This window comes from Ambystoma mexicanum, chromosome 11, assembly GCF_040938575.1.
Source record: "Ambystoma mexicanum isolate Mex_15411 chromosome 11, UKY_AmexF1_1, whole genome shotgun sequence".
Taxonomy (NCBI): Eukaryota; Metazoa; Chordata; class Amphibia; order Caudata; family Ambystomatidae; genus Ambystoma; species Ambystoma mexicanum.
This window is the reverse complement of record NC_090934.1, coordinates 201,299,597-201,326,733: the sequence shown is the minus strand read 5'-3', so window position 1 is coordinate 201,326,733 and position 27,137 is coordinate 201,299,597. Positions and strand designations below refer to the sequence as shown.

Here is a 27,137-nt window from a genome sequence, read left to right as displayed (position 1 = left end):
GAGACTGCCCCTGCTCTGCTGGGGGGTGGGGGTGGTGGGAGACATGGATGGGGGCCTGGTGGAGGGTGCCCCTAGTGGCGGGGGGTGGGGGTGATAGGGGACATGAGTGGGGGCCTGGTGGAGGCTGCCCCTGCACTGCTGGGGGGTGGGGGTGGTGGTAGACATGAGTGGGGGCCTGGTGGAGGCTGCCCCTGCACTGCTGGGGGGTGGGGGTGGTGGGAGACATGGATGGGGGCCTGGTGGAGGGTGCCCCTGGTGGCGGGGGGGTGGGGGTGATAGGGGACATGAGTGGGGGCCTGGTGGAGGGTGACCCTGGATGCTGGGGGGTGGGGGTGGTGGGAGACATGAGTGTGGGCCTGGTGGAGGCTGCCCCTGCACTGCTGGGGGGTGGGGGTGGTGGGAGACATGAATGGGGGCCTGGTGGAGGCTGCCCCTGGTGGCTGGGGGGTGGGGGTGATAGGGGACATGAGTGGGGGCCTGGTGGAGGGTGACCCTGGATGCTGGGGGGTGGGGGTGGTGGGAGACATGAGTGGGGGCCTGGTGGAGGCTGCCCCTGCACTGCTGGGGGGTGGGGGTGGTGGGAGACATGGATGGGGGCCTGGTGGAGGGTGCCCCTGGTGGCGGGGGGGTGGGGGTGATAGGGGACATGAATGGGGGCCTGGTGGAGGCTGCCCCTGCACTGCTGGGGGTGGGGGTGGTGGGAGACATGAATGGGGGCCTGGTGGAGGCTGCCCCTGGTGGCTGGGGGTGGTGGGAGACATGGGTGGGGGCCTGGTGGAGGGTGACCCTGGATGCTGGGGGGTGGGGGTGGTGGGAGACATGGGTGGGGGCCTGGTGGAGGCTGCCCCTGGATGCTGGGGGGTGGGGGTGGTGGGAGACATGGGTGGGGGCCTGGTGGAGGGTGCCCCTGGTGGCGGGGGGTGGGGGTGATAGGGGACATGAGTGGGGGCCTGGTGGAGAGTGACCCTGGATGCTGGGGGGTGGGGGTGGTGGGAGACATGAGTGGGGGCCTGGTGGAGTCTGCCCCTGCACTGCTGGGGGGTGGGGGTGGTGGGAGACATGGATGGGGGCCTGGTGGAGGGTGCCCCTGGTGGCGGGGGTGTGGGGGTGATAGGGGACATGAGTGGGGGCCTGGTGGAGGCTGCCCCTGCACTGCTGGGGGGTGAGGGTGGTGGGAGACATGGATGGGGGCCTGGTGGAGGCTGCCCCTGGGGGGTGGGGGTGGTGGGAGACATGGGTGGGGGCCTGGTGGAGGGTGCCCCTGGTGGCTGGGGGGTGGGGGTGGTGGGAGACATGAGTGGGGGCCTGGTGGAGGCTGCCCCTGGATGCTGGGGGGTGGGGGTGCAGGGGGACATGAGCAGGTGTGCAGGGTAGTCCCCTGTTTTGTGGGCTGCCTGCAGGGGCCGTCGAGGGTGTACAGGGTACACCTGTGAGGACCCACCCAGCCTAATAGCGTGTGGAACTTCCCGCGCACCCCTGAAATACACGCGCCCAGGCTATTCGCGTGTGGAACTTCCCGCGCACCCCTGAAATACACGTACCCTGCTGAAATCGCGTGTAAAACTTCCCGCGCACCCCTGAAATACACGCGCCCAGGCTATTCGCGTGTGGAACTTCCCGCGCACCCCTGAAATACACGCGCCCAGGCTATTCGCGTGTGGAACTTCCCGCGCACCCCTGAAATACACGTAGCACGCTGGGAGACATGAGTGGGGGCCTGGTGGAGGGTGCCCCTGGATGGTGGGTGTGGGGGTGGTGGGAGACATGAGTGGGGGCCTGGTGGAGGGTGCCCCTGGATGGTGGGGGGGGGGGTGGCGGTGGTGGGAGACATGAGTGGGGGCCTGGTGGAGGCTGCCCCTGGTGGCTGGGGGGTGGGGGTGGTGGGAGACATGAGTGGGGGCCTGGTGGAGGCTGCCCCTCCACTGCTGGGGGGTGGGGTGCAGGGGGACATGAGCAGGTGTGCAGGGTAGTTCCCTGTTTTGTGGGCTGCCTGCAGGGGCCGTCGAGGGTGTACAGGGAACACCTGTGAGGACCCACCCAGCCTAATCGCGTGTGGAACTTCCCGCGCACCCCTGGAATACACGCGCCCAGGCTATTCGCGTGTGGAACTTCCCGCGCACCCCTGGAATACACGCGCCCAGGCTATTCGCGTGTGGAACTTCCCGCGCACCCCTGAAATACACGCGCCCAGGCTATTCGCGTGTGGAACTTCCCGCGCACCCCTGAAATACACGTACCCTGCTGAAATCGCGTGTAAAACTTCCCGCGCACCCCTGTAATACACGCGCCCCGGCTATTCGCGTGTGGAACTTCCCGCGCACCCCTGAAATACACGCGCCCAAGCTATGCGCGTGTGGAACTTCCCGCGCACCCCTGAAATACACGTAGCACGCTGGGAGACATGAGTGGGGGCCTGGTGGAGGGTGCCCCTGGTGACTGGGGGGTGGGGTGGTGGGAGACATGGTTGGGGGCCTGGTGGAGGTTGCCCCTGGTGGCTGGGGGGGTGGGGGTGGTGGGAGACATGAGTGGGGGCCTGGTGGGGGCTGCCCCTGCACTGCTGGGGGTTGGGGGTAGTGGGAGACATGAGTGGGGGCCTGGTGGAGAGTGCCCCTGGATGCTGGGGGGTGGGGGTGGTGGGAGACATGAGTGGGGGCCTGGTGGAGGGTGCCCCTGCACTGCTGGGGGGTGGGGGTGGTGGGAGACATAGGTGGGGGCCTGGTGGAGGCTGCCCCTGCACTGCTGGGGGGTGGGGGTGCAGGGGGACATGAGCAGGTGTGCAGGGTAGTCCCCTGTTTTGTGGGCTGCCTGCAGGGGCCGTCGAGGGTGTACAGGGAACACCTGTGAGGACCCACCCAGCCTAATCGCGTGTGGAACTTCCCGCGCACCCCTGAAATACACGCGCCCAGGCTATTCGCGTGTGGAACTTCCCGCGCACCCCTGAAATACACGCGCCCCGGCTATTCGCGTGTGGAACTTCCCGCGCACCCCTGAAATACACGCGCCCAGGCTATTCGCGTGTGGAACTTCCCGCGCACCCCTGAAATACACGTACCCTGGCTAATCGCGTGTATAACTTCACGCGTATCCCTGATATGCACGTTACCCGCTTTGCGTTCCTTGTTTGGCAGCCCTGTAAACTGGTCCAGGGTTAGCGCAGCCCTTTGCGATGATTTAGCGATTTTGATGGCTTTTCCTTGCGCGAGGGCGTTCTTGGGGGCGTTACTGGCGCTGCTGCAGGGTCGCTGCGATACTCTGCGCCACGGCTGGTTTGGGAGCCTAAAATCCATGAATACGCTGTGCGCGGAAATCGGTTTTAGCGCACGTGCCTGGCGCAGACAATCGCACCCGGACACTCTGCGCCAGCCGCTTGCGACACTTTTCTGCGAAATTCTATGAATTACCCTGTTTGTCTCAGCCCTACTGGCCTTTCTGAGGTCATTGACCTGCACCCGTGTACTCTTCTGAATATTAAATGAATACCCTCAGCAGTCCGTATGGAAGCAAACTCAGAAGGATGAAACATCTGCACCCCTAATGCATGACTGACACATTCCCAGCCCTATAGGCTTTCAGAGATCCATGTCTGTTATGAATTCCCCATATTGTTATATTATATGCCTCAATAACACACAAAGCATCAACCCCTGAATTGTGAAAAGAAGACCAAGGCACGCCTAACATGTAACTGACACTGCTGGTCTAACATGCAATCTTACAATTCCTCACTTCAACTTTACTAAATTGATCGAGTTCAGAATGATGAGAAGCTGCACTCTTCTTACCTCGATTCCAACTGTAGACCGGCAGGTTACAAACAGATCTCTGCAGTAGGTGCATTAATCTGCTGAGATATCTTACTGCAGATTATCATGTGCCAACCTGCTTGGATAACATTCACAGATGCAAAAGACCCCATTACCTATTGCTAGCCCTGCAATGCAGCGTTGACCGGCCCCTCCCTTTCTCCGAAACCTTTTCTCCCTTTCAGAAGTCTTTTAAGTTATTTTGTGTATGTTTTTTGTACCAGTCATCTCAAACCTGCCCACACATCGCCCGAACGTCCCTGAAAATGTATAGCTCTTAAAGGTGATTCATGAGGATTCGGGCTGGATAACATCTATCTATGAACTCACAGGAGATTGTCCGAGCTTGCAGATCACTATTTCGAACATTTACACAGACTTAGGCAATACGTTTTTCATGTGGAAAAGATTTGGGTGCTATGCGCAAAGAGGTGATTTGAGATCTCAAAGGAGCAGTGAGTTTGCATAGGGGCAGGGAGTGAAAAGGAGATGAGGGTCTCCATCTGGAAAGTGGCCTGCAGAGGAGGTTCTAGAATGTTGAATTAAGTAGGAGGCCAAACATGCAAGGGCAGTGCCCTGGGATCTGAGGTGCAAGAGAGTCATGAGGAGAAATGAGATGTCAAATGCATCAAACGCAGAAGAGTAACTGGGCAGGGATGTCATTTAGGGGTCTTCCTTGCTACCCCTGTGGTCTCCCTTGCTACCCCTAAAAAACAAAAAACAAAAATAAGAATGTTTTTTTAAATTGAGGCTTCTGGGCTCTGGCCAGCAGCATGTGGCTCTTTGTTTCTGGAGTGGCTGGTTTTTTCAACAGCTATAGCCGGTAAGATAGCTCAGTGGGTTGAGAGCTTGCTTCTGCAATGTGTGTGTGATCTGCAGGCTGCAGGTTCGGCTCCCGGCAAGGGCAACTCAGCCTTTCATCCTTCTGAGGTTGATAAATGAGTACCAACACAAGTTGGGTGATATTGTATGTATAGTTCTTCTATATGAAGCGCATAAGCGTAAGTGCTATATAATAACACATCATTACTGTTCAGCCTTGGTTGTCTGCTTGCGTTCACAGTAATTTGGTAATATGGGACTATGCGCGCTGATTTTAATGATACATATGGTGATCCATTCTTGTATGAAATGTATATAACTTTACAGTGATATCGTAACCATATTTGTCGTAGTGTATTAATAAACAATGCTATGTGATGCCAGTTACTGTTTTTTCAAGGGATACAGGGTTGTGTTCCATCTGCCACTTCCTGTTATTTCAACTGGTAAAGGGTTGTGTTCCATCGTTTCCTGTGATGTCACTTCGGGGTGGGGTCAAATGACATCACTTCATGTGATGTCATCAGAGGTCAAGGGTCATGTCATGTCTCTTCCGCTACCCCTGGCATTTTGGTGAAATGACGTCCCTGGAATAGGGAGACTGGAAAGGGGGTGTTGCGCAACCAGAGGCCCAGGAAGTGTGCTGCAGCAGTACAGCTAGTGCTGGCTCTACAGGATTACCCGCTGTCCGGATCCAATGGAAAGAGTTACTTTAAAGGAGCATAGCTGTAAATGTAGTGGAACACTAATTTGACACCAGGGGGAGGAAACAAATGCATTTTGTTCGCCAATATAGTGAACAACATCCCCATGGCTCAATGCACCAAAAACCGGTGTCGCAAAAACACCTGACGGGGAAGCCCAGTGTATTGATGGCAGGGAGGAAGACCTCCCAAACACAGTAAAGAAAGAAAAGTGAAAGAAAACAAAACAACGTGTGTGGCCAATGGACTACTAGGCGTAGTATCTAAAGCGCCTACCCAGCTCCACACTACTACTAAACCAGCAGTGAACCCAATAGTAAAGGTGAAACAGGCACAGCCCAACAGGTATCCCTCCTACCTTTTTGTAATGGGAGCCAATGGTAGGAGGGGTGTGAGCTAGAAGTGTGTGAGCAGGAGGGTTGTGTGCTGGATCAGATGCAACCCAAACAATAATTGTATCTTGGAACCAAGATAAATAAATGTCTAAAAAAGGTTCTATAAAAATAGCATCTTTAATTGAAACTAACAAAATTGCACACAACTAATAAGCCCACTTCTGGCCCACCCAATATAAGGGAAAACACAGAGAAAGAAAATTTTGAATTAAAGGGGCAGTCTAGGCTGGTACTTAGGCAAATATGTTACATCAAAATGTCAAAGTTACCAGGGTTCTGGTCTTTTAGGGCTCATGAACTGCGATCCAGGTTTGTTGGTGTCAGACCATGAGTCAGGGTGCCTTCAGTGCCAGGCTGGGGCTTAGTCAAAGAGCGACTGTGACAGGTTCCAACAGTGCAGTGCGGTTCGACAGCTATGACAGCTGGTGGATCGAATATGTTGGAGACGGGAGGCAGTGTCAAGTCAGCAGAGCTGGAAGATTCAGCAGCCTCCGGTACAGCAGCAAATGTGATCGACTGGCTCAACAGACTATTATGGTACTGCAGCCGCGATGACTTGGAGCTTGAAGAAGCAGGGGTAACCAGGCCTCAGATGCGGAGACAGTGGGGCTTCTGCATGAAGCAGCACTCCGTGATGCAGAGGCGGTCAAGTAGTGAGATCGAAGATTACTCTAGTGGTTTCCATGTAACAGCTTGTGTGGTGTCATAGGTCCCCAAACTGGCTTTGAGGAACTTCAGAGATGTAGGGAGAGCAGGGGTCATTTGCTACATCCTTTGTTTGCTATGAGACCCAGTCTATGTTTTCAGGGTAAGGTGAATACTTCCTTCTGCCCTTTCCAAGATGAATGGTTTGTAGGGAGCACTTGCAGGATTCTGTCACCTACAGTGAGCAGGTTGTGCGGTAGCAGTGTTCTCAGGTGCATTACGCTTTCTCCAGCCAGCCGGCCATCCCAATAAGGCCCTTAGGATGGTTAGGGAGAAGAACTTTCCTATCTCTTGGCGATCCGGGTCGTCACCTCTCTGTCAGAGGACTTTGGAGTAGAGTGCACTCCCAATCAGGTTCCAGTGAATCCTTTTTCAAGTAGTGTCCAAAGATGAAGTAACTAAAGTAAAGTGGTTTGCTTCTAGACCTCTTTAATGGGTCCAATCAAGGCTACTGTAACAAGTGTTCATTGCTTTGTGATGTCATACCCATGTGATTTGTCTGCGGGAAACAGGGATGGGAAACAGACGTTTGGAAGCCCTAGGAAAATCAAGATGGTGAGACCTCTCTGAGGAATGAAGCTCTCCCTTGGAGTAGTCTAACTCTTCCTCCTTCCTCTCTCTGCCTTCATCAAAAGGACGCTGGTAACCAGTACCTTGGTATGAGGAGGGCATTGAAATGACACAATTGCCTTTGAAGCTCCACCTCTCAGCTAACTCCCAGGGAGAGTTCTTGTGCCTAAAATAAGTCGATACGTCTTCCCAAGATGATCAAAGAGAGGGTTTTGTTGCTGTGTCCAACCTGGTTGGTTTGGGGAAGCCCAGCCACGACAAACTGAGTACACACCAGGCCATGTCATGAATGGGTCACTGGACCAAGCTGATACCCAAATTATATCAATTGCTTGCTAGGATATAATTGTGTGATCACAGTTTACACCATGTCAAAACCAGACATGGCTTACATTTATTTATTGCACCCTGGCGGGGGTCATGGAGACTCCCAGGCAGTCAGGAAGTGCAGAACAGGGGCTTTATCTCATGCTCTGTCTTACCTCCCACCAGACATCAGGTAAGTGCTCCACTGAATCCTCTCATGATATTTCCCCAATTACCAACTCCACCCACTCCTGCCCCACTTACCTGGATCTTCTTTGTCCCTCGTTGGGAACACTGTCACTTCCCCGCCATGTTAATGGCCACCATTGAAAGTGAGAAGGGACTGCATATAGTTCCCTTATCACTCGCCTATGGTGTCCATAATGTTTTATAGTTTTTTTAAGATGTGAAACAGCAAACACGCTATTTGTCAACTTTAAGAAAAACTATAAGCATACAAGAAAAACATACTGGGGTGCTAATAGCAATATACCCCTACGAGCTTCACTCTGACCCGGTAATGCCCATCAGCGTTTATTGCTTAATTATCGAAATACCACCAGTTTGTCTGCAGGCACACAATTAAAATACTTTGAATCAGAAGTGCTAACAAGCCACCCTGCCTACAGGAATGGGGACTTACCAAATTCACTGCCTGACCTCCTGCTCTGCCGGGACTTGTAATGTCCTGGTGGCACTGGGAAGTCAGGCAGCCAATTTGGTGTTACAAGGACGGCGGCAACCCGCCGGCTGCACCTGCGGATTGAAGCCGTCCTCATAATGAGGCCCAATGATGACAATTAGAGCAGTCATCATGAAAAGAAGTCAGTTGGAGAGAATTGAAAGACTAGGGGATATAGATGGAAGGAAATAGGTGGAGAGAAAATGAAGACATAAACAGTGGAAAAGAGTTAAGAGTGCTTAGGTGCCACTAGCAAGAAAGAATGGACACAAGATGAGGCGCAAGGGAATGTAGGGGTAGTAAAAGGAATTTTTGAATTTTTAATCTTGATTGATTTATTTCGCCCAAAACCGAAACAGAAATAACTGGGCACAGATGATTCAGATAGGACTCCAAATATATGACCAAGAACCAAGAGTCCAGCCAAATATAATATTGAACTCTATTTAAAAAGATGGGTCTTAAGTGATTTCCGAACTTGTAGCAGCGTTTTCTTATTTCTCAACTCCCATGGCAGGTCGTTCCATGATCTGGTGCCGTACACTGCAATATGTCTGTCACCTCTTGAGACGCAGCGGATGGGTGCACGACCAATAACATTTATCAGCAGAGCGCAGTGATAAGGCTGGCTGGTATTTCTTCAGTTATTCTTCAAGATATGAGGGCGCCAAGCTATAGAAGCATTTGTAAATCAAAGAAAGCATCTTGAAGTCAATTCTATCCCTCACTAAAAGCCAATGGAGAGAGCGTCGCATTGCTGAAATTCAAGTAGATTTTGCAACTTTAAAAATGTGTCTTACCATTGCCTTCTGTGCTTTCTGTAGCTATTCAGGTGCTTCATTGGGATGTCAGCTAACATGCTGTTTTCATAATCTAGTTCAGATTTAACCAGTGCCCCTACAATGGTGGCGTGATCTTCTTGTGGAACATACGGAAGGGTTAAGCGAAGCAGGCAAACAGAGTAAAACACTGATTGCAATTTTGCTCCTAGCAGACTTTCGCATTCTAGATCACCTTGCCAGAAAAAGCCCAGGTTCTTCAGTTGGAATGAAATTTTAACTATAGCCCATGAAGCATGGAGTGGGAGGGCATGTTGAATCCTGAAGTAAGAGATATTTCAGCCCGAACATGATCACTTCCGTTTTACTAGGATTGAGTTGTAGCCAGTTCTAGGACATCCAAGTGCCTGTTTCATTCAAACATTGCCCTACCCTATGGAAGGAGTACTCAAAGCTTCCGAGCTTCACAAAGATCTGGGTATCATTGGCGTATGATTGAAATCCGACATCATGTTTCTTCAAAATACCCATTAGTAGTTGCATGTACAAATTGGTCAATAAGGGTGCGAGTGAAGAGCCCTGAGGGACACCACATTTCTGGGGCAGGGAGTCTGACAGGCAACTCCAAAACTGCACCAATGAATGTCTAAAGACTTTCCCAACCTTCCATAAATTATCCAATAAAATACCATGGTCCACAGTACAAAATGCAGTGGACAGATCCAACATCACCAGTAAGAACTCGCCCATGTCTGATAGCTGTTGAAACTCATCCCTGACTGCTAAAATGCAGTCTCTGTTCTAAAGAATTGGGATTGTACTTGTAGAGAGCAAGAGGGGAAGTATAGTGTAACAAAAGACAAGAGGTAAAGTGGGGCAAGACCATGGATTTGCTTAAGATGATAGAGAGGAAGTGGAAAAGAAGGCAGGCACCAAAGAGACAAACGTCTGACAGAGGAGGAGTGAAGTTGGGGGTAGGGGTGCATGCACCTAGTGGGGCTAGGCCAGCAGAAAGCAGCAGAAAGCCTAAATACTCCACTGATGGTACCTCCATGCTGGGAAGCATTATGAAGCACACATGTCATTTATGTGTTATGGCGGTACAATGAAACACCTCATTTTGCATTCAATATAGTACCTATGTAGTGTGTCCACCTGCTGTTACGACTTTAAATGTACACAGATATGATTTCTCCCCTTTTCACTTTGCTTGCCTCGATTCATTTTTTCTTAACAATGTTTTATTTTCATTTACTTTTTTAATCTTTACCTTCTGTGGTAAGTCTTTCCACACTGCCATCTGTACACTGGGCTATCCCTTCAGTCTATTTTAGACACTGGTTGTTGGTGCATTGCATCATGGGTAATGTTTTGAACTAGGTTGCATCTCTCACTATGTATTTCTCTATTCCTCAACAGAACACTGAAGTGTGAAACACGTTGGTTTCCTATTCTCCATGATATTAAATCACCTTTCTACTACAGAGATTCTTTTGTAAAATTATCAAATAGATTGAGGAAGTCAAGGAGCAGGAAGGTGGGATCGGTAGGCAGTAGTAAGAGAGTCACAATTGTGGGTGGGCACTGTTTCTATTAGGGGGCGATTACGAAATACAGGCTGGAGGGGAGCACTGAGGCCATGCGACTTCAGGTAAGGAGTAATACGATTGAACAATACTTTCTTGATTATTTCAGACTTTAAAGTAGTGAAGAAGGAGGGAGACAGGACAGAAGTTAGTAGGATTGATGGGATCAGCCACAGGTTTTGCAAGAGTGGAGTATGGTGGCCACCTTATAGCAGATTGGGGTGATCCCAGAATCAGGGAGCGGCTTAGGAGATTGGAGAGGTATCGAGTTCATTGATATGTGGTGTGCAAAGAGAGCATCAGGGGCACAGGATTGGTTTTGACGAATGGAGAATTGGGCAATTTCAGCTGGAATGGTGTCTAAAAGGTTGACGAGAGAGAAGGAGGTGGCAGTGTGGGATAAAGGGAAGACAGAGTTAGGGGGAGGGTGGAAAAGGAGTTTAGTGGAGTGTTCCTGAATATGGAGATTTTAGAAGAGAAGTAATATGCAGAGTCATTAAAGACAAATGATGGAATGGAGAGCAAATAAGGGGGCAAGCATTAGATGGCTGGTCTTTATTAGCTGCAGGGCTGAGATTGGAGAGAAGACCTACGGGTAGTTTAATAGCACAACTTAGCAGCGTCAAGAGCACAGAAAGGCATGAGAAGAGATGCTTTATAAGCCACAAGAAGAGCTGAGGAGCGGACTTTGCTCCAGCAACATTGGCGGAGTCCCATTTTGGCTCTGAATTGGCAGATCCATGGTTGAACACATGAGCGAGAGGGGGTGAAGTAGACAATGGGAATGGGCTTGGCTGAAGTCAAAGGAGACTGTTCTGTTAGAATAGGTAAGAGGTAGAGAAAGAGCTCAAAAAGAGGACTGCAGTCGACTGCGATAGGGAGCCATCAAATTAGGTCAGAACTTCCATTTGATGATTGAGGTGGGAGGAGCAAGATGGAGGGGGCACAAACACAAGGCAGCGTAGAAAGGAATGATCCCAATGGACGGTATCCATGTGGGCATGGATTGTAGAGAGAAAGACAGACAAACAAGAGGAAGTGAGTTACTATGACTGTGGGGCGATAAGCTACAAAGGGTAAACAGATATTGGTCAGCGAGAGTGGATTTACAGAACTGGTTGAAGATAGATTAGGATATAGTCCATCCGACCCTTAAGAAGAATCCCCCAGTAGGTATCTCTTGCCTGTCACATGTCTGTTTATACTGGCCCCAGTTTATGCACTTCTGACCCCGGTGGTCCATTTTCCATTGCTCTGCTCTATTGAAAGATGAAACGCCATGCACTCCATAAATAAATAAATAAGTTATTAAATAAACAAATAAACACGAGTGCATAAACAAACAAATATATATGTACAAATACATCATCATTGACATTGCTTACTGTCAAACTGTTTCCACAGACGGATGAGCTGGTATTGGTGGAGATGATGACCATTGCAATGCCATCAACCACTTGCACACCCACACAGGTGGGGTCTCTCAGGTGCAAGTCGTCTGAGTTATACCCACTCCTGTCCAGCTGGCATTTGCTCACATTCAGTCTCATGTGCCCTGAGAGGCACTGCACAGTGGGCTCTGGAGGTGAATCTGTAGCGAGATAGGGGCGAGTGTTCAGAAAACCATGAGGTAGAAACTGCATTATGAGATGATAGTGGAAGAGGTACTAAGAGAACCGTCATGACTACTTTTAATGACTAAAAGTAACTCTGTGACCTTTTCCAAAGTAGTAATTATTGAAGTGATTAGCAATAAAATAAAACCCATGTTTACCATTCTTTTCAATGATACATCATTTGGAAAATGGGCTGACACACAATTAAATGATATACTACTAACAACAATAATTATTGTTACCGTAAATGTACATATGATACATAATATGAATAATATTGATAGTACAATTAGACAATGAATAATGGAACACAAACATATATTATTGTTATATCATAAATCACTGCAGTTTTTAGAATTAAAATGAATACAAATACAAATATAAGGTGTGAACAAATGAATACCAAGGATATAGAAATCAGTATTGAAAAGGACTAACAATCACTAAAGATAACGATCATTTGTTATTATGGTTTCCTTATAAATTCCTATTCAGTGCTACATGAAAACAATGGATTCTCCAGAATTGATTTTTCAAAAATGTATTTTTTTTAAAGTAGTATTATAATCCCCTCTCCCCTCTCCTCTCCTCCTCTCTTCTCTCTCCCCCTCTTCTCTTTGTTCCAATCCTCTCCACTCCACCTTTCCCTTGGGACTGCAAGATAATTTGCAACCCTAATGGCTAGAGTGGGAGGAGGAACCATTACATGAAATAAAATCCTGCACAACCAGGCCCTAGTTTTTGTGTCAGGTTAACACTTTTGCTTGTCTTCGCCTCAGGTGCCTAATTATTGTTTGCCTTAGGCTAGTATTGCCAAGTTTGGTCACATTTCTGTCAATTTGATTTGATGGGGAAACTACAGTCTGTGGTTGGCGTGTGTTAGAAGGATCTGTGTGAAATGACCGAATGCAAAAGTCTGACTACCAAAAGTCTGACTTTTCTTTTTTTCTTTCAATTTTTCCTCAAGTATATATGTGGGGGAGACTCCCCACACCTCCCCACCTTACCCCTATACATTTCTATTAACTTTACACCCCCCACAAATATATCTGTGCAAAAATGGGGGTCGGACTTTTGGGGGTTGGATTTTTTGCCCTGAGTAATTTTGTCATATTCTGTGTTAGAACAATGGTCTTGATTGCAAGAAGCACGAGGGGTAGACTCCTGAACACCTTTAGTCATCAATAGCACATCTGTTAGGAATGCAGACGTCACTCTACTTGGCACTCTACACTTGGCTCCTGCATCTCCCGGGTTTAGAGACAAACTAACACCTCAGTAGAAGTACTTTCAATGAAGGTTCTACAAATGAACTGTAAGCTTATTTTGAACTATGGGTTAACATTTTTGCAAATCGAAGTTATGTACTGGGAATGACCACTCTCCAGTATTTGTACACGTTGAGGTTATGTACTGGGAATGACCACACTCCAGTATTTGTACACGTTGAGGTTATGTACTGGGAATGACCACACTCCAGTATTTGTACACGTTGAGGGCATGTACTGGGAATGACCACACTCCAGTATTTGTACACGTTGATGTTATGTACTGGGAATGACCACACTCCAGTATTTGTACATGTTTGGTAATAATCTATGAGAACGAGGGACACCCTCAGATCAAGCCCCACTCAGACATGAGAATGATAGTATTTTTCATCCTTCATAATTCACCCTGTCCCTTTTCCACTCCTATCTGGAGTAAAGTCTGTAAAGCCGGGATTAGATGTGGTAACCACATTACACAGGACCTCCTCCTTCACTCATTACTCACTATATGAAGCTTGCCTGTTTTATCCAGAACCTGTATCAAATGATTTCTCTTTCCCTCTTCACAGGGTTCCTGTAGCCTCCCCCTTTTTACCAGGAGCCTACATTAAGAAGATTCGGGGTACCTGGCTTCGAATGTCATATCTAAGTTGTTCAGAAGAGAGAACACCCTCAAGAGAGGGCTGGGTGATCTAAGTACTGTGACGAGGGAGGAGATCCCGACCCTCAAGAGAGGGCTGGGTGATCTAAGCACTGTGACGAGGGAGGAGATCCCGTGTATAGGAGATTATGATTTGGGACCTAGGTATATCCCCCAGGACCTCCTTACTCATCCCATTTCTCACTGTTGTGTTTGGGTCATGGCTTTCTACAAACTAACTCAATTTGTTTTTATTCTTTTGAAGGTTGTAAGCAAGAATGAAGAGCTATGAAATAAAATGGATATTATAAACCTGGACTTTGAAAAGGCTTTCGCAATAGTGTCACATAAAAACAGTGTTTTCCTTGGTTGCCTTCATTTATTTGCCAATTTCCATAGTTCTCCAAGTATAAAGCTATCTGTCGCAATTTGATAAGGAATTGTATGCAATATTTCAAGAAAGCATTTGACAATAGTTCTGTTCCCAGGAAATACCGAAAACATTAAGTACATAAATACATTTTTGTGGCATTTTATGCCTTTTTTAAAAGTATTTTTCTATTATTCTACACTCTGAAACATTAATAATAATTTTGGTCTTAAATAACATCAAGCATCCAAGGAGCTGTGAAATGTTCTATGTGGTTTGAAATGGCAACCTATGGTCCATGGACATAGCAATTATAAGTGTGGGGATTGTAGTTGAGGTCTGCACACTTTTATTTTGGGTCAATCATTGCTGATAAACAGATACAAACAGTAGGATTTAGTGATTTGGATACTCTTGGAGGGTGGCCGGCTATGTGTAGAACAGGATTGATGTGAATACGAGCACTCTGGTGCACATTGGCTGCAATATTATCTTACTTAACTTCAAAGGATTCAACACTGGGAAAAGGCATGTGGAATTGATCAAGTGAGGGAAGACTGGCAAAAACGCTGTGTTTGGTTGAGAAAATTTGCCTGATCAGACACATAATGTAAATGTTGGTCACATCAGCCTGAAACCTGGCTGGTGACAGAAACCCAGGGAGAACCTAACTAAGAGTGACTGGAAAAAGGTTGACCTTCTGCCTCGTTGTTATCAGAGTATTGCAAACAGAGGCGCCATGGAAGAGACAGGTCAAAGGTTTCGTCAGAAGGCGGAATGAAGGAGCTTCTGTTATTGTCTAGTTCTAAAATCTCATTAAAATATTAGATAACTCTGTTAAGAGTTGTTTTTATGAATTTTGAGTTAGGGCATAAGGTACTCCTCACAATGTTGTAATACTATTGGCATGGTTGGCATTACTTGGATCAGAAGTGAACAATGGTTCAGATTCTCTTGACTGAGACAAAGGTGAAAAAGATGGACCACGTGACTTCTTTCCATGTACCCCATGGCCAATGGAGAAGAGTGTGGATTAATCAAAGATATTACAAAGCCTTCATGATTGTATTTAATTCACTTTGCTCAGCACAAATGAAAGCTGTATTAATTATGTTTGCTACCCGCAGTACCTCTAGCATACTCCCACAAGCAAAAGGTGGGTGGCCTACTGACTTCTGTCCAACAGGCCCTAAAATTGTGAAACAAACAGCAGGGTGAATGAGAGGCTCAGATGGGTATCACCCGCTTTTGTCGAAAGGCAATTTCACGAAATTATTTTTTGCTGCTTTGTTTGCCACATTATTTTTTGCCACAAACATGCAGATGATAATTTGTGGTACGGTTTATAGAAAGGGGACTGGGAAGCTAGAAAGGTGGGCGAGGGCAGTCTCCCACTGCGGTTTGTGGTTAAAAAAAGAGGAAAAAATAGGCCAAAGAAAATTCAGTGAAATTGCCAATCAGCAAAAAATTAATTGCTAAACGCTCATAGAGCCTCCACGTGCCCTCTTTTGACAGAAATTGCTCACATTTGACTGGTGGACTGATGGCTTTGGTGAAGACTGTGCGTGCGGAGGTGGCGTGATCTTGCATACAGCTCCGGTGGGCATCCGGCAGCTGCATTTCCACTCTGGCCGGGATCTTGGAATATTGTATTCAGGATGTCTGGGAATGCTACAGTCAGGTTGCATGACAATGTTTCAATCTGGAGATGTGGGGATGCCATATTGTCGATTTAGGACAGTGTTACAGTTTGTATATATCAAGAAGGTGACACTTAGGTTGCCTGCGAATGTCGCGTTCTGGATCCGTGGGTGCTTCACTCTCATGATACCTGTATAGTAAGCGTTATGGACACCAGTGTGTGTCACATTCTGCATTCTTGGAAATGCTACTTTCAGGATGCCGGGTCAGTGGAATTCAGGACACCTGGAAATGCCACGTCCAAGATACATGGGGTGTTGCTAGGTCTGGAAAAGATCAGGGGCTAAGCTAATGTTGGGACAGGCAGGACAAGGGCTTTGCTAGCATTTTGGTTGTAGCATCTGAACTTCTATCTGGGGCTACAACCAAAAGACCCAGGGCTATAGCCCCCTCAGCCGCCCCCTAGCAACGCCTCTGAACATGGGTGCGTCACTATAAGGATGCTTGAGGATGCACCCCCCTCACTCCCAGCCTTGAGACCTGGTCTTTCATGTAAAATTGTATGATGCACCCGTGGCCTGGCCTGCCCTGTTTGAGCCTTGAGCGTTCCTTCAATGGAGCTCGAGCATGTGATGTTTGCAGAAAGTTTTGCGAGTTGTTTTGCGAGTTGGGGCCGCCGCCCCGATCCTCCCACACTCCCTCCGTGCCTCCCCTCTGTTACCTTGAGAAGTGTATTGGGTCAGGTTGCAGCTGCATGTGTCGTAGGAGCCCTGTATCTCATCTGAAGCGCATGGGGGGAGGTGGACAGAGTCTGTAGAGAGGGAGAAAGAGCACAACTTAGTTCAGACATTTCATCCAAGTCACTTTGCCCTCACCCCCCTTTACTCCGATTTTTCATTTCAAAGAAAGCAACATGGGGTGCAGTAAGGAGTAGACAGTAGCACCCACTCCACAATACAATTGCAGCACTTCCCCCCCCTTTGGGGAGCCAAAGGTGCCACTCACACAGCTCACATACTCCATTCGAGAGTCAATGTCAGGAAAAATAGAGAACACTGACGACACTTATTAAATATCCAAGTGACTCACGCCCTTCAACAATCTTGCTATGAGAGACAGTTACAGAAATTTGAAACAAAAAATAACATCATTCAGTATCGCTATATGAATACACACATGTGCCATTATTCCCGTAGGACTAGGGAGGGGGAAAACCACGGGAACATATTTTGTGTTATTTTCGCCATTAGCCTTTTGTGGTTGGGTGAGAGGGTGTGAACCAGGTGTTCCCACAGCACCACCAACATGTGGTTACATGACAGGCAGACCTGCATCCTGAAGATACCTAGCACTTGTGGTGTCTGAGCAGAATCCTCAGTCACCCGCACCGTCACCATGCTTGGGGCTGACCCCGGGAATACCCGGTTGTATACTAATTGACCTTTTCACAATTGACCTCGGGAGAATTGACCTCAGGAGAATTGACCTAATTTAGAAGGGGGGAACCCTGTGCAATCCCCCACCCAATCCAAAACCCCCCTCAACCCACCACCCAATCCCCTTATATTATTTGTAATCCAAAACCAACCCAATACATATATAAAATAACTAAACTAATATAAAGGTCAATTGTGCAGAAGGTCAATTAGGACCACTATAATTAGGTCAATTGTGCAAAAGGTCAATTGTATAAGGTCAATTTGGGTAATACCGAATCCCCATTTGTGAGATCATCATGAGCTTTATGGGTGGGTTATATAAGGTACTCGGTTGTGAGCAGGCGCAGATGAGGGCAGGGATGGATATGTGAGGAGAACAAGGGATTTTATTCTTGTTGCTTCAGCGCATTTGTGCAGTGAGCCAGGGCTCCTTTCTGAGAACACCACATATGTGCAGTGCACTGAGGGGAAGTGCCCTTCCCAGGCCTCCTTCCCTCACTTTGGAACTGAAGATATTATTCAGGCTATAACAAACCGTAAGTCAGTTCCCCTTGTATCCTATCCCTCCCTCTGTTGTAAAACATGCATTAATAAACTTGCTCCTTTGCTGACTGAGGCAGTGAACCATTCGCTGGTCACTGGCTTCATTCCACCGGTTCTGAAGCATGCTCTAGTTCTCCCTGAACCCCCTGCTTCCAGTTAACTACCACCCAATCTCTCTTGACCCCTTTTTGATGAAAACCCTTGAGTCCCTGGTCACCCTCTGCTTTCTTCTCTTTTGGAAGAACCTCTTTCTTCAACCCTTTCCAGACTGGGTTTCGACATGAGCAGGTTGTGGAGACTATACTGGTTTCTGTTATGGATGACCTGGCTATGCTTACTGACCAAGGGGCTGTCAGTGCCCTGGTTCTGCTCGACTTATTGACGCCATTTGACACCATCGAGCATACCATCTTGATTGAAAGGCTGAAAGCTGCAGGTATCTCAGGCCTTTTATTGGCCTGGTTTCACTCTTTCCTTGCCGACCATTCTCTCTCTCTGCCCCCTTTCCAGTCTACCTCTGTCTCGGTTACCTGTGGGGTCCCTCAGGGCTCTTCTTTGTCGCCAATTCGCTTTAACGTCTATATGCAGCCGTTGGCTATACTCATCCAATCCTTTGGCCTCTGGTGCTACATCTATGCAGATGATACCCAGATTGTGGTGCCCCTCAACCTTGCCCTTTATGAGGCCTCAGCCAACATCAGGAACTGCATGATTGTGGTGAGTGATTGGATGTGCTGTAATGGGTTTAAATTGAATTACGACAAGACCAGGGTTTTAATCATGGGAGCTCCTTCATGGAACTCGGTCCGGACTCCTGACCTTTGGCCTCCTTCCCTTGGCCCACTCCCTAAACCTGTCGTCAGGGACCTTGCAGTTAAGATATCAGCCACCCTTTCCATGGATGCTCAGGCTAGTTCAATCTGTCAAGGTTGCTTCTTTAAGCTCAAAATCTCATGAAATGGTCCTTCCATACTTGCCCCCTGACATGAGTGCCCCTTGGGGGCGGTCTGTGCCTTTGGTTCCTTTTGTGGCCTGGTTAATAATCACAGGCAGGCGTGAAGATGCAGTTACTATTATTAATTCGTCTTACACACACCTGAAATGCTTCTGGCTTCATAAATGCTTTCTCGACATCATAAGCATAAGTACATATGTGGACCAACTGGATTCACCTGTATTCGGAGTAGATTGTCAAGTCTATTTACTTCTATTCTGTAAGGAGAGTGGAGTGCTCCCTCCTTCCTTCTAGCTCTCCGCGCTCGTAATGCCTTGAGCGGGAAGCTAGCACTCCAGTTCTCGCATCGGATGTCACGAGACTTCACACAGGACTTCCGTTAAGTCCTTTACTCAAGAGGTCAAGTCCTAAAAATTAAAGTGGGGGGACTCATCAACAAACGCAACGGGATGCAACGTCGCCAGAAATTAGCATATGAAGGTGAAATATACACATTTCATTAAATTGGCTTTGCATAACCACCCAAATTGCACAGGACAAATGGAATTTGCCTTTCATAAAATGAACACACAGACACAAAACGAAGAGAGGATATTTTCCTCTAATAGTGTTTTTGAAAATGTTAAAAGGTGTGCATGTTTTAAACTCCAAGAACCAATACAAATATTTTCCTTGGGACTTGCAGTAATGAAATGTGACATTTCACCTTTAGTTGTTTGTTATTTTTCCTCAGGTTATATAGTAGAGCGGTGAAGTGTTTGGCCTGCAAACCATCAGACTGTGGTCTGATCCAAGAGGTCATCTTTAATTCATAAATTCAGAGAGGTCATTCAATGTTTCTCATTTTAGGTGGTGGGACTGAGTCCACCCTCTGAATAAAGTTGGTGGACTCCGTCCCCCCACGTGTACCCTCGATTTGCGCCCTGCTTTACTCTACACACCTCCTTTTGTTGGAAGACTTGAGTTACTCCATCACATAGTCGGTGTATTTTCCTGGTCTTCTTCTTTCACTCTGTGGACGACTGCTCTCTGCTTTCTCTTCCTCTGGTGTCACACTCTTTTTATTGGATCTCTCTTGTCTCACCTCACTTCTTTTGGTACTGACTTCCACTTGGGATTCCTTCTGCTCCGCTTCCAGTTCTGTTTGTTTTCTCGCTGCCAACCTCCCCTTGAATGAGCTCTCCTCTTTGTTTTTCTGCTCTTGTGTTGCAGGGCTGGGTGCATCTCTTGTCCCTTTTTTCGTGTAGTGCCACCCTCTTTAGGTTCCATTGCTTACCATCTTGTGTGCGCACGTGATTTGTCCCTCGCTGCTCCACTCTCACTGGTCTGCTGAACTTGAACCAGTCACAGGATCTCTATGTAGCATTTATATCTTTATCAAATCCCCCTTTCGAGCTGCACTTTGTTGGGGCTTACTTCTTTCATCATTATCATTATATCTTTCATGTTCTCTTTGCTCTTCTATACTTGCCACACCATATGTGTGCAGTGCACCACTGCGATGTGCCCTTCCAAGGCTCCTTCCTGAGGATCACATCATACACAGAGAGGTTGAGGGGAAATATGGAGTCTCAAGCGGACCCTCAATTAAAGGGCTTAACCCTTAAAGAGTAAACAATGGAGCTTGTGACACCGAAATACCGCTTTCTTATAGTAACGGAAGGACTAGCTCATGTCCTCAGACCTCAACCAGCACTCAATAGTGAAAAAGACGTTACTATTAAGTATCAAAAAATACATATTTTAATTAGTATTATACACAATTACATAACACATTAATCTTGTAAAACATTTAGATTATTTCAAATAGATATATTTCAGAGCTAGTAAAATACTAGAACAAACTTCACTGCAAAAATTAGTGCAAGGACAATTCCAAAGTCAAAACCCACAAACGGGGGCCTGGATAGTAAAGTGGCTTGTGTCGTGCAATATCACAAAATCATACTAAAATTCGTCACTCTTCCACTCTTGGTCATTCATTCCAATCAGTTTCTCATATATTCATATTCATTCATTCACACATAACAATATAAAACGCGGGATAAAAAGTCCAACATGTTTCTTTCCTAATCTCTTTGGGGGAATAAATCCTTGGAAATTCATCAGGGGCACATTTATAAATGGAATTGTTATTCAATGGCAGTGGGGCGATACTTTAATCGTCTGGTCTATTCTGGAACCATGTAGATTGGTTCAATTCGTGATATTTCCAATCTTTTAATTCTTGGAGTCGTGGAGAGAGGACTTTAGGAGATATCTTCTCCTTAATTATTGTCCAGATCAACAAACATAGCCGGTCTTTTCTCACCAGTTGCTCGTACCGGTAAGTTGTTGTTTCCTTATTCAATGTACGGGCAGGACCTTGTAGTCAATCCAAATCGGTGGGGTTTCTTATTGAACTACACTTCTTAAAGCTGTCATCAATCAGGAAGAAGTTTGATGTATAATTTAACTCCCAATCGGAAGCGGCACGTCTCGTGTCTAAATGAGATTAGTCCAGCCACCAGAACCAATCGGCATACGGCAGCGTCCTAATCAAGTCAGTAGCTCAATTTGTACCCTTAAGGTCACGGCTGGCTCTCTCCTTGGAAAACGTGTGATTGTACAGCGTCTAATTAATAGTTAACCTGTCGATCGTAAAGACAGGGTCCCGGCGTAAAGGTCCATCTGCTGTGACTTCTGTATTCCAAATACGCGATCGCATCCTGAGGATCATCACATGTGTGCAGTGCACCATGGGAATGTGCCCTGCCAATGACGTCTTCTTGAGGATCATCACATGCATGTAGTGAGCCTGGGGAATGTGCCCTTCTCAGGACTACTTCCTGAGGTTGACCATATCTAGGTGGTAACCCATAGGAATGTGCCCTTCCCAGGACGCCTTCCTGAGGTTCACTAAATGTCGGCAGTGACCTTGGGAAATGTCCTCCCAGGACTCCTTCTTCTTCTTGAGAATCACTACATGTGTGCACTGTACCATGGGAATGTGCACTGCCCAGGACTCCTAACTGAGGATCACCACATTTGTGCATTGAACCATTGGAATGTGCCCTGCACACAACTTATACTTGAGGATCACCACATGTGTTCAGTGAGCCATGGGATAATGCCCTTCACCAGGACTCCTCTCCGAGGACACCAAATGTGTGCACTCAACTAAGAGTATGTGCCCTTGCCAAGACTCCTTCCTGAGGATAACTACATATTTGCAGTGGACAATGGGATTGTGCCATTCCGAGGCCTCCTTCCAGAGGGACGCCACATGTGTGCAGTGTGCTAGGGGAATATTCCGTTCCCATGCCTCCTTCCTTAGGATCACCACATGTGTGCAGTGAGTGATAAGAAGGTGCCCTGCCCAGGACTCCTGTGCGAGAATCACCACATGGGTGCAGTGAACTATGAGAATGTACCCTGGCCAATACTCCTACCTGGAGATCACTACATGTGTGCAGTGTACTATGGGAATGTACCCGTCGCATGACTCCTACCTGAGAATCACCACATGTGTTCTGTGTTCCATTGGAATTCACCCTCCCAGGACTCTTTCCTGAGGATCACCACATGTGTTCAGTGGACCATGGGAATGTGCCCTTCCCAGAACTATTTCATGAAGATGACGACATATGTGTAGTCACCCATCGGTATGTGCCCTCCCACGACTCCTTCTTGAGGATCATCACATGTGTGCAGTGAGCCATGGGTATGTACTCTGTCTAAGACTCCTACTTGAAGAGCCCCACATGTGTGTAGTGAGCCATTGAAATGTGCCCTGCCTTGGAAGCCTATCTGAGGATCACCAGATGTGTGCAGTGCACCAGGGTAGTGTGTTCATCCCAGGACTACCTGTTGAGGATCTCTACAGATATGTAGTGACCTGTTGGAATCTACTTTCCCAGGACACTTTTCTAAAGATCATCACATGTGTGCATGAGCTATGGGAATATACCAAAACCACAACTCCTACTTGAGGATCACCACATGTGCAGTGAGGCATGGGAATATGCTCTTCACAGGACTCCTTCCTGAGGATCACTACATATATACAGTGTGCCATAGGATTCTGCCCCTCCCAGGACTACTACCTGAGGGAGACCACATGTGTGCAGTGGGCCATGGGAATGTGCCCTTCCCAGTCTTCCTTCTTGAGGATTACCACATGTGTGCATTGAGCCATGGACATATTCCCTTCCCAGTCCCCTTCCTGAGGATCACCACATGTGTGCAGTGAGCAATGGGACTATGCCTTTCAAAGGAATCCTACCTGAAGATCACCACATGTGTGCAATGAGCCATGAGAATATGCCCTGGCCAGGGCTTTTATGCGGGAATCCCCACATGGGTGCAGTGACCTAGGAGAATATACCCTGCCCAATATTCCTATCTGGAGATCCCTACATGTCTGCAGTGTACTAAGATTTGATATTATATGATATGATAAGTCATTTCTAATGCATCTGTACACAAGTTTTTCTAGCGTGACAAGACAAGGAAGGGGAAGACACAGGGGGACAAATCAAATGATCTTACTAGGCCTTGTGTCATTCAGATCATGCAAGGGGAAGGGAGGGGAGAAGTGCCAGGGGTAGGGAAGGGGAGAGTACAATAAGCAATCTCAAGTAAGTGCTGCCGGGGTGGCTGGCTCTAAGTAAGTGCGATGTGGCAGGGGACTGTAGGGTTGCAAATATAGTCCCTTGTGCACGGTAGGCCTGGAGGCAGTGCATGCGGCTACTGGTCTTGAAGGAGCCTGGTCCCCATAAGGTTCTGAGGGCGGCCAGGTAAGCAGTTAGCACAGCCGAACAAGAACATCAGCAGGGGTGAGAGAGAGAAAGCAGAAGCAAAAAGGAAGGTCTTGAGTTGCTTCCGGAACCTGGGATGGTCCTTCCGAAGTTTGAGTGAGGCAGGGAGGCTGTTCCAGAGAGAGGCACCAGCCGAAGAGAGAGCTCTGCCCCCTACTCTATGCCTGGAGAAGCGTCTGACCATTAGAGAGTTGGAGGTGGATGAGTGGAGGGCTCGAGGAGGAAAGTGGAGAACCCATCAATAGGGCGTTTGCTTACTTAGCCTCTCAAACGCCCTATTGATGGGTTCTCCCATTCAGACAACCAACTAAGCATGTAAGTGAACCTTTTTGGTTGACTTTACTTCAGTCTTTCAACCACCTTTTGACTGATCAGAGTATTGTTATGCCCTTGTTTTTCAAATAAAGGGTTTCCTGCATCCATGAATGACTGGGTTTCTGTCTCAGACCCCCATCTGTTCTAAATTTTAACTTTTTACATAAAATGCACAAGGTTAGATTTCTCTCTTTCCTTCTCTCTATTTTTTTAATATATTTTGTATATATTGTTAGGGTAAATTAGTTCCTACTGTCTTTTGGTCTTGGATCCACAGACCAACAATTAGGGAATTTATTTTTTACTAAACAATGAATATCTGCTTTCTTACTTAAAAGATATATGAATGAATATATGTTTGTTTTCTAGTTTTTCATCTAAATCTCATACATGTTAAACGCCCTAGAGATTGAATTGTGTAATAAGTGCGCAGGACCTCTCTCTGTGTTTAGTTATTATGACAGTTGGTTAATGTTTCTATTTGTATTTACACAATACTCTAATTTAAATATTATGTATATTTTTTCCTAGAATCATTGTTTTTGCCCCTGATGAAGAGTGTCTGTTGCACTCGAAACGCGTTGGGCCTATCACAGCTCCATCACCAAGAATAAAAAATGAAGACTGGTTCTTGTGACCTTAAATCACTGAATGTTGTCTTTCTTTGAGAATGTGTTACTTATATACTAAAACGACTTGTATTAAGACTCTAATGCATAAAGTTTCTTTACTAGCTTCACTAGAAACTTTGGTCTGGTTTTCCAGATATTAGAAAGTGTGCAGGGGACGTAAGTTCCTCAATTGGGAACTTATTTTTGTTCTGGCGTATAGACAGTCAGGAATGAGCGAGAGGAGAGTAGACAGCAGGGAGCCTGAAGGAGAGTGAAGTGTCATCCGCATAACACTGAAAGTTAGGAGAGAATGTAGCGATGAGGTGGGCCAGAGGTGCCAAGTAAAGGTTGAAGAGCCAGGGTGAGAGGTTAGAGCCCTGGGGAACACCACATGAGGAGAGAGAGGTATTGGAGATACAGGACCCCAGTTGGACCTGGGAGGGTCGATCGGAGAGGGTGGAGGTCAACCAGGCTAGGGCCTGATCTGTGATGCCAAGGTTGTCATAGAGACAATTGATCACGATGGCATGGTTGACCATGTCGAAAGCAGAGGAAAGGTCAAGGAGGATGAGGACAGAAAGAAGGCTGGAGTTGAGATTAGAGAGCAGGTCTTCAAGGGTGTTCTGGAGAGCAGTTTCTGTGCTACTGGCTGCTCTAAAGCCAGACTGATGGTCATGGAGACAACCAACAGATTCAGTTTGGAGAGTAAGCTGGGAGATGGCCAGCTTTACCACGAGTTTGCCCAGGAAATGAGTGCTAGTGATTGGGCGGTAGTTTGTCAGAGCGGAAGGGTCGTCAGAAGGCTTATTAAAAAGGGGGTGCACTTTAGGCCAGAGGGGAACGTTCCAGTGGCAAAAGAGTGATTGCGTAAATTGGCCAAGGCTGGAGCGAGGGTGTCGATGCAGTCCTTGTTAGTTCGGGAGGAGCAGGGGAGCACCTGATTGGGTGACACTTTCATAAATTGGACTTTTCTAGAAACATTGTCAGGAGTGAACAAGGGGAAAGATGAGAAAGGAGGAGGAGAGGGAGAGGCGGCTGGAGTGGGGCTGAGAGAGGTAGAGGGAGAGGAAGAGGAGCGGGAGGACAGGATTTTCTGTGTTCTAGTGATGAAGTGAGAAGCCAGTGCCGTGCAAAGGGCCTGGGGGGGAACACGATAGGTGGAGACTGCAGCAGGATTGACCAGATCCTTGCATATTTTGAAGAGTTCAGCCATGTTGTTAGAGGCTGCAAAGATGTTGGTTTGGATGTATACTCTCTTCTAAGACAGGACCGAGAGTCTGTATTGTGTTTGGAGCATGCAGCAGGCCAGTTTGTCAGAGGATGCGCCTGATGCCCCCCACTTCCTCTTAACAACCCTACACTAGCATTTAAGGGTGGCAAGGTTGGAGTCATACCAAGAGTTGCACTTAGAGGTGGGATTCAAATGGACCCTCATGACAAGGGCAAGGATTTCAAGAGTGTTGCAGATAGAGAGATGCATGTTAGAGAGGGCTGTGTCAGAATGTGAGTCAGCCCCTGATGTAGGAGGAGGAGGAGAAAAAGTGGCAGCGAAGGCCTCCTCTGACAAATGCTTCATGGACTGGATGACCGAGAAGATGAGTGGCAGTGCCAGATTCGGCTTCACCTGGGGGACAGATAGCATCAATTGGGAGGAGAGAAGAAAGTGGTCAGCCCAAGAGAGAGGAGTGGTGAGAGGGTTAGAGAGTGGATGTCAGAAGAGATGAGATCATCCAGGTTGTGCCAGCAGAGTGTGTCAGGCCGGAGGGTAAAATAGAAAGAGAGAGAGTCGCAGAGATTGTGAAAGAACCCAGAGGAGGGGTTAGAAGCACCCAGGTGGATGCTAAGGTCTCAGAGGAGGAGGAGTTGAGAGGTAGAGGCAAGAAGAGAGGAGGAGAAGTCTGTCAACGCACAGAGGAAGAGGGTGACCTGGCCAGGTGGCCTGTAAGTGGTGGCCACAGTAAGAGAGAGGCTAGAAAAGATAGAGAGCCTGCGGACCAGGCATTCGAAGGAAGAGTAGGCCTGCGTAGGAATGCCAGAGGCAGGAATCCACTCTGGGAAGATCAGGGCTATTCCACCTCCTGAATGGTTAGTTCTGAGTTTGGATTGGATATTGTAACCATCAGCTGGCTGAGAAACATCTCTTGGTGAGACCGAAGATATCGAGATCAAGTTCTTCTAGGAGTCGGCAGACATCAGAGGAGTGTTTTATAGCAGAGTGAGAGTAGCGACGTGGAGTAGATTGCTACATTTGAAAGACTTCAGCGGAGGGGTACAGGCATGAGGTACGCCCTGCAGAGGTGGTAGAGGGGCCCAATAGTGGGTAGAGGAAGAAAGAGATGGTAAAGTAGACAGATAGGATGAGGCGGGTGCCAGACAGGTAGCAGAAGAGGGAGGTGGCAGAGGAACCAGAGGGGTATAGGTAGGAGTAGCAGGCAAAGGAAGTGTAGCGTATGTGAAAATGAGCTAAATAATATGGCACCGGTGCGTGGCCATTTTGGACATTCACTCCCAAACTGCAATGAAAGTCTCAATTTCTGCGAGCCAGTTAGGAGGCAGACATGATTTCTGCAGCGGTTGCAGTATTT

The 27,137-nt window shown here is 47.5% G+C and overlaps 1 protein-coding gene and 1 long non-coding RNA gene across 5 annotated transcripts in view; one reads left to right on the top strand and one right to left on the bottom strand.

Annotated features, from left to right (window-relative positions):
• Positions 1 to 27,137, top strand: part of LOC138503243 (uncharacterized) — a 317,256-nt gene that overhangs the window by 15,245 nt on the left and 274,874 nt on the right. The gene's annotated exons all lie outside the window — the stretch shown is intronic.
• LOC138503239 (uromodulin-like) overlaps positions 1 to 27,137 on the bottom strand; it is a 230,314-nt gene that overhangs the window by 144,847 nt on the left and 58,330 nt on the right. For all 3 annotated transcript variants that reach the window (XM_069622827.1, XM_069622826.1, XM_069622828.1), the window contains 2 exons: positions 16,612 to 16,701; positions 11,738 to 11,943 (listed from right to left, as the gene is read on the bottom strand). In XM_069622827.1, coding sequence (XP_069478928.1) covers positions 11,738 to 11,943; positions 16,612 to 16,701 — 296 coding nt within the window. The remainder of the gene's footprint in view (positions 1 to 11,737; positions 11,944 to 16,611; positions 16,702 to 27,137) is intronic.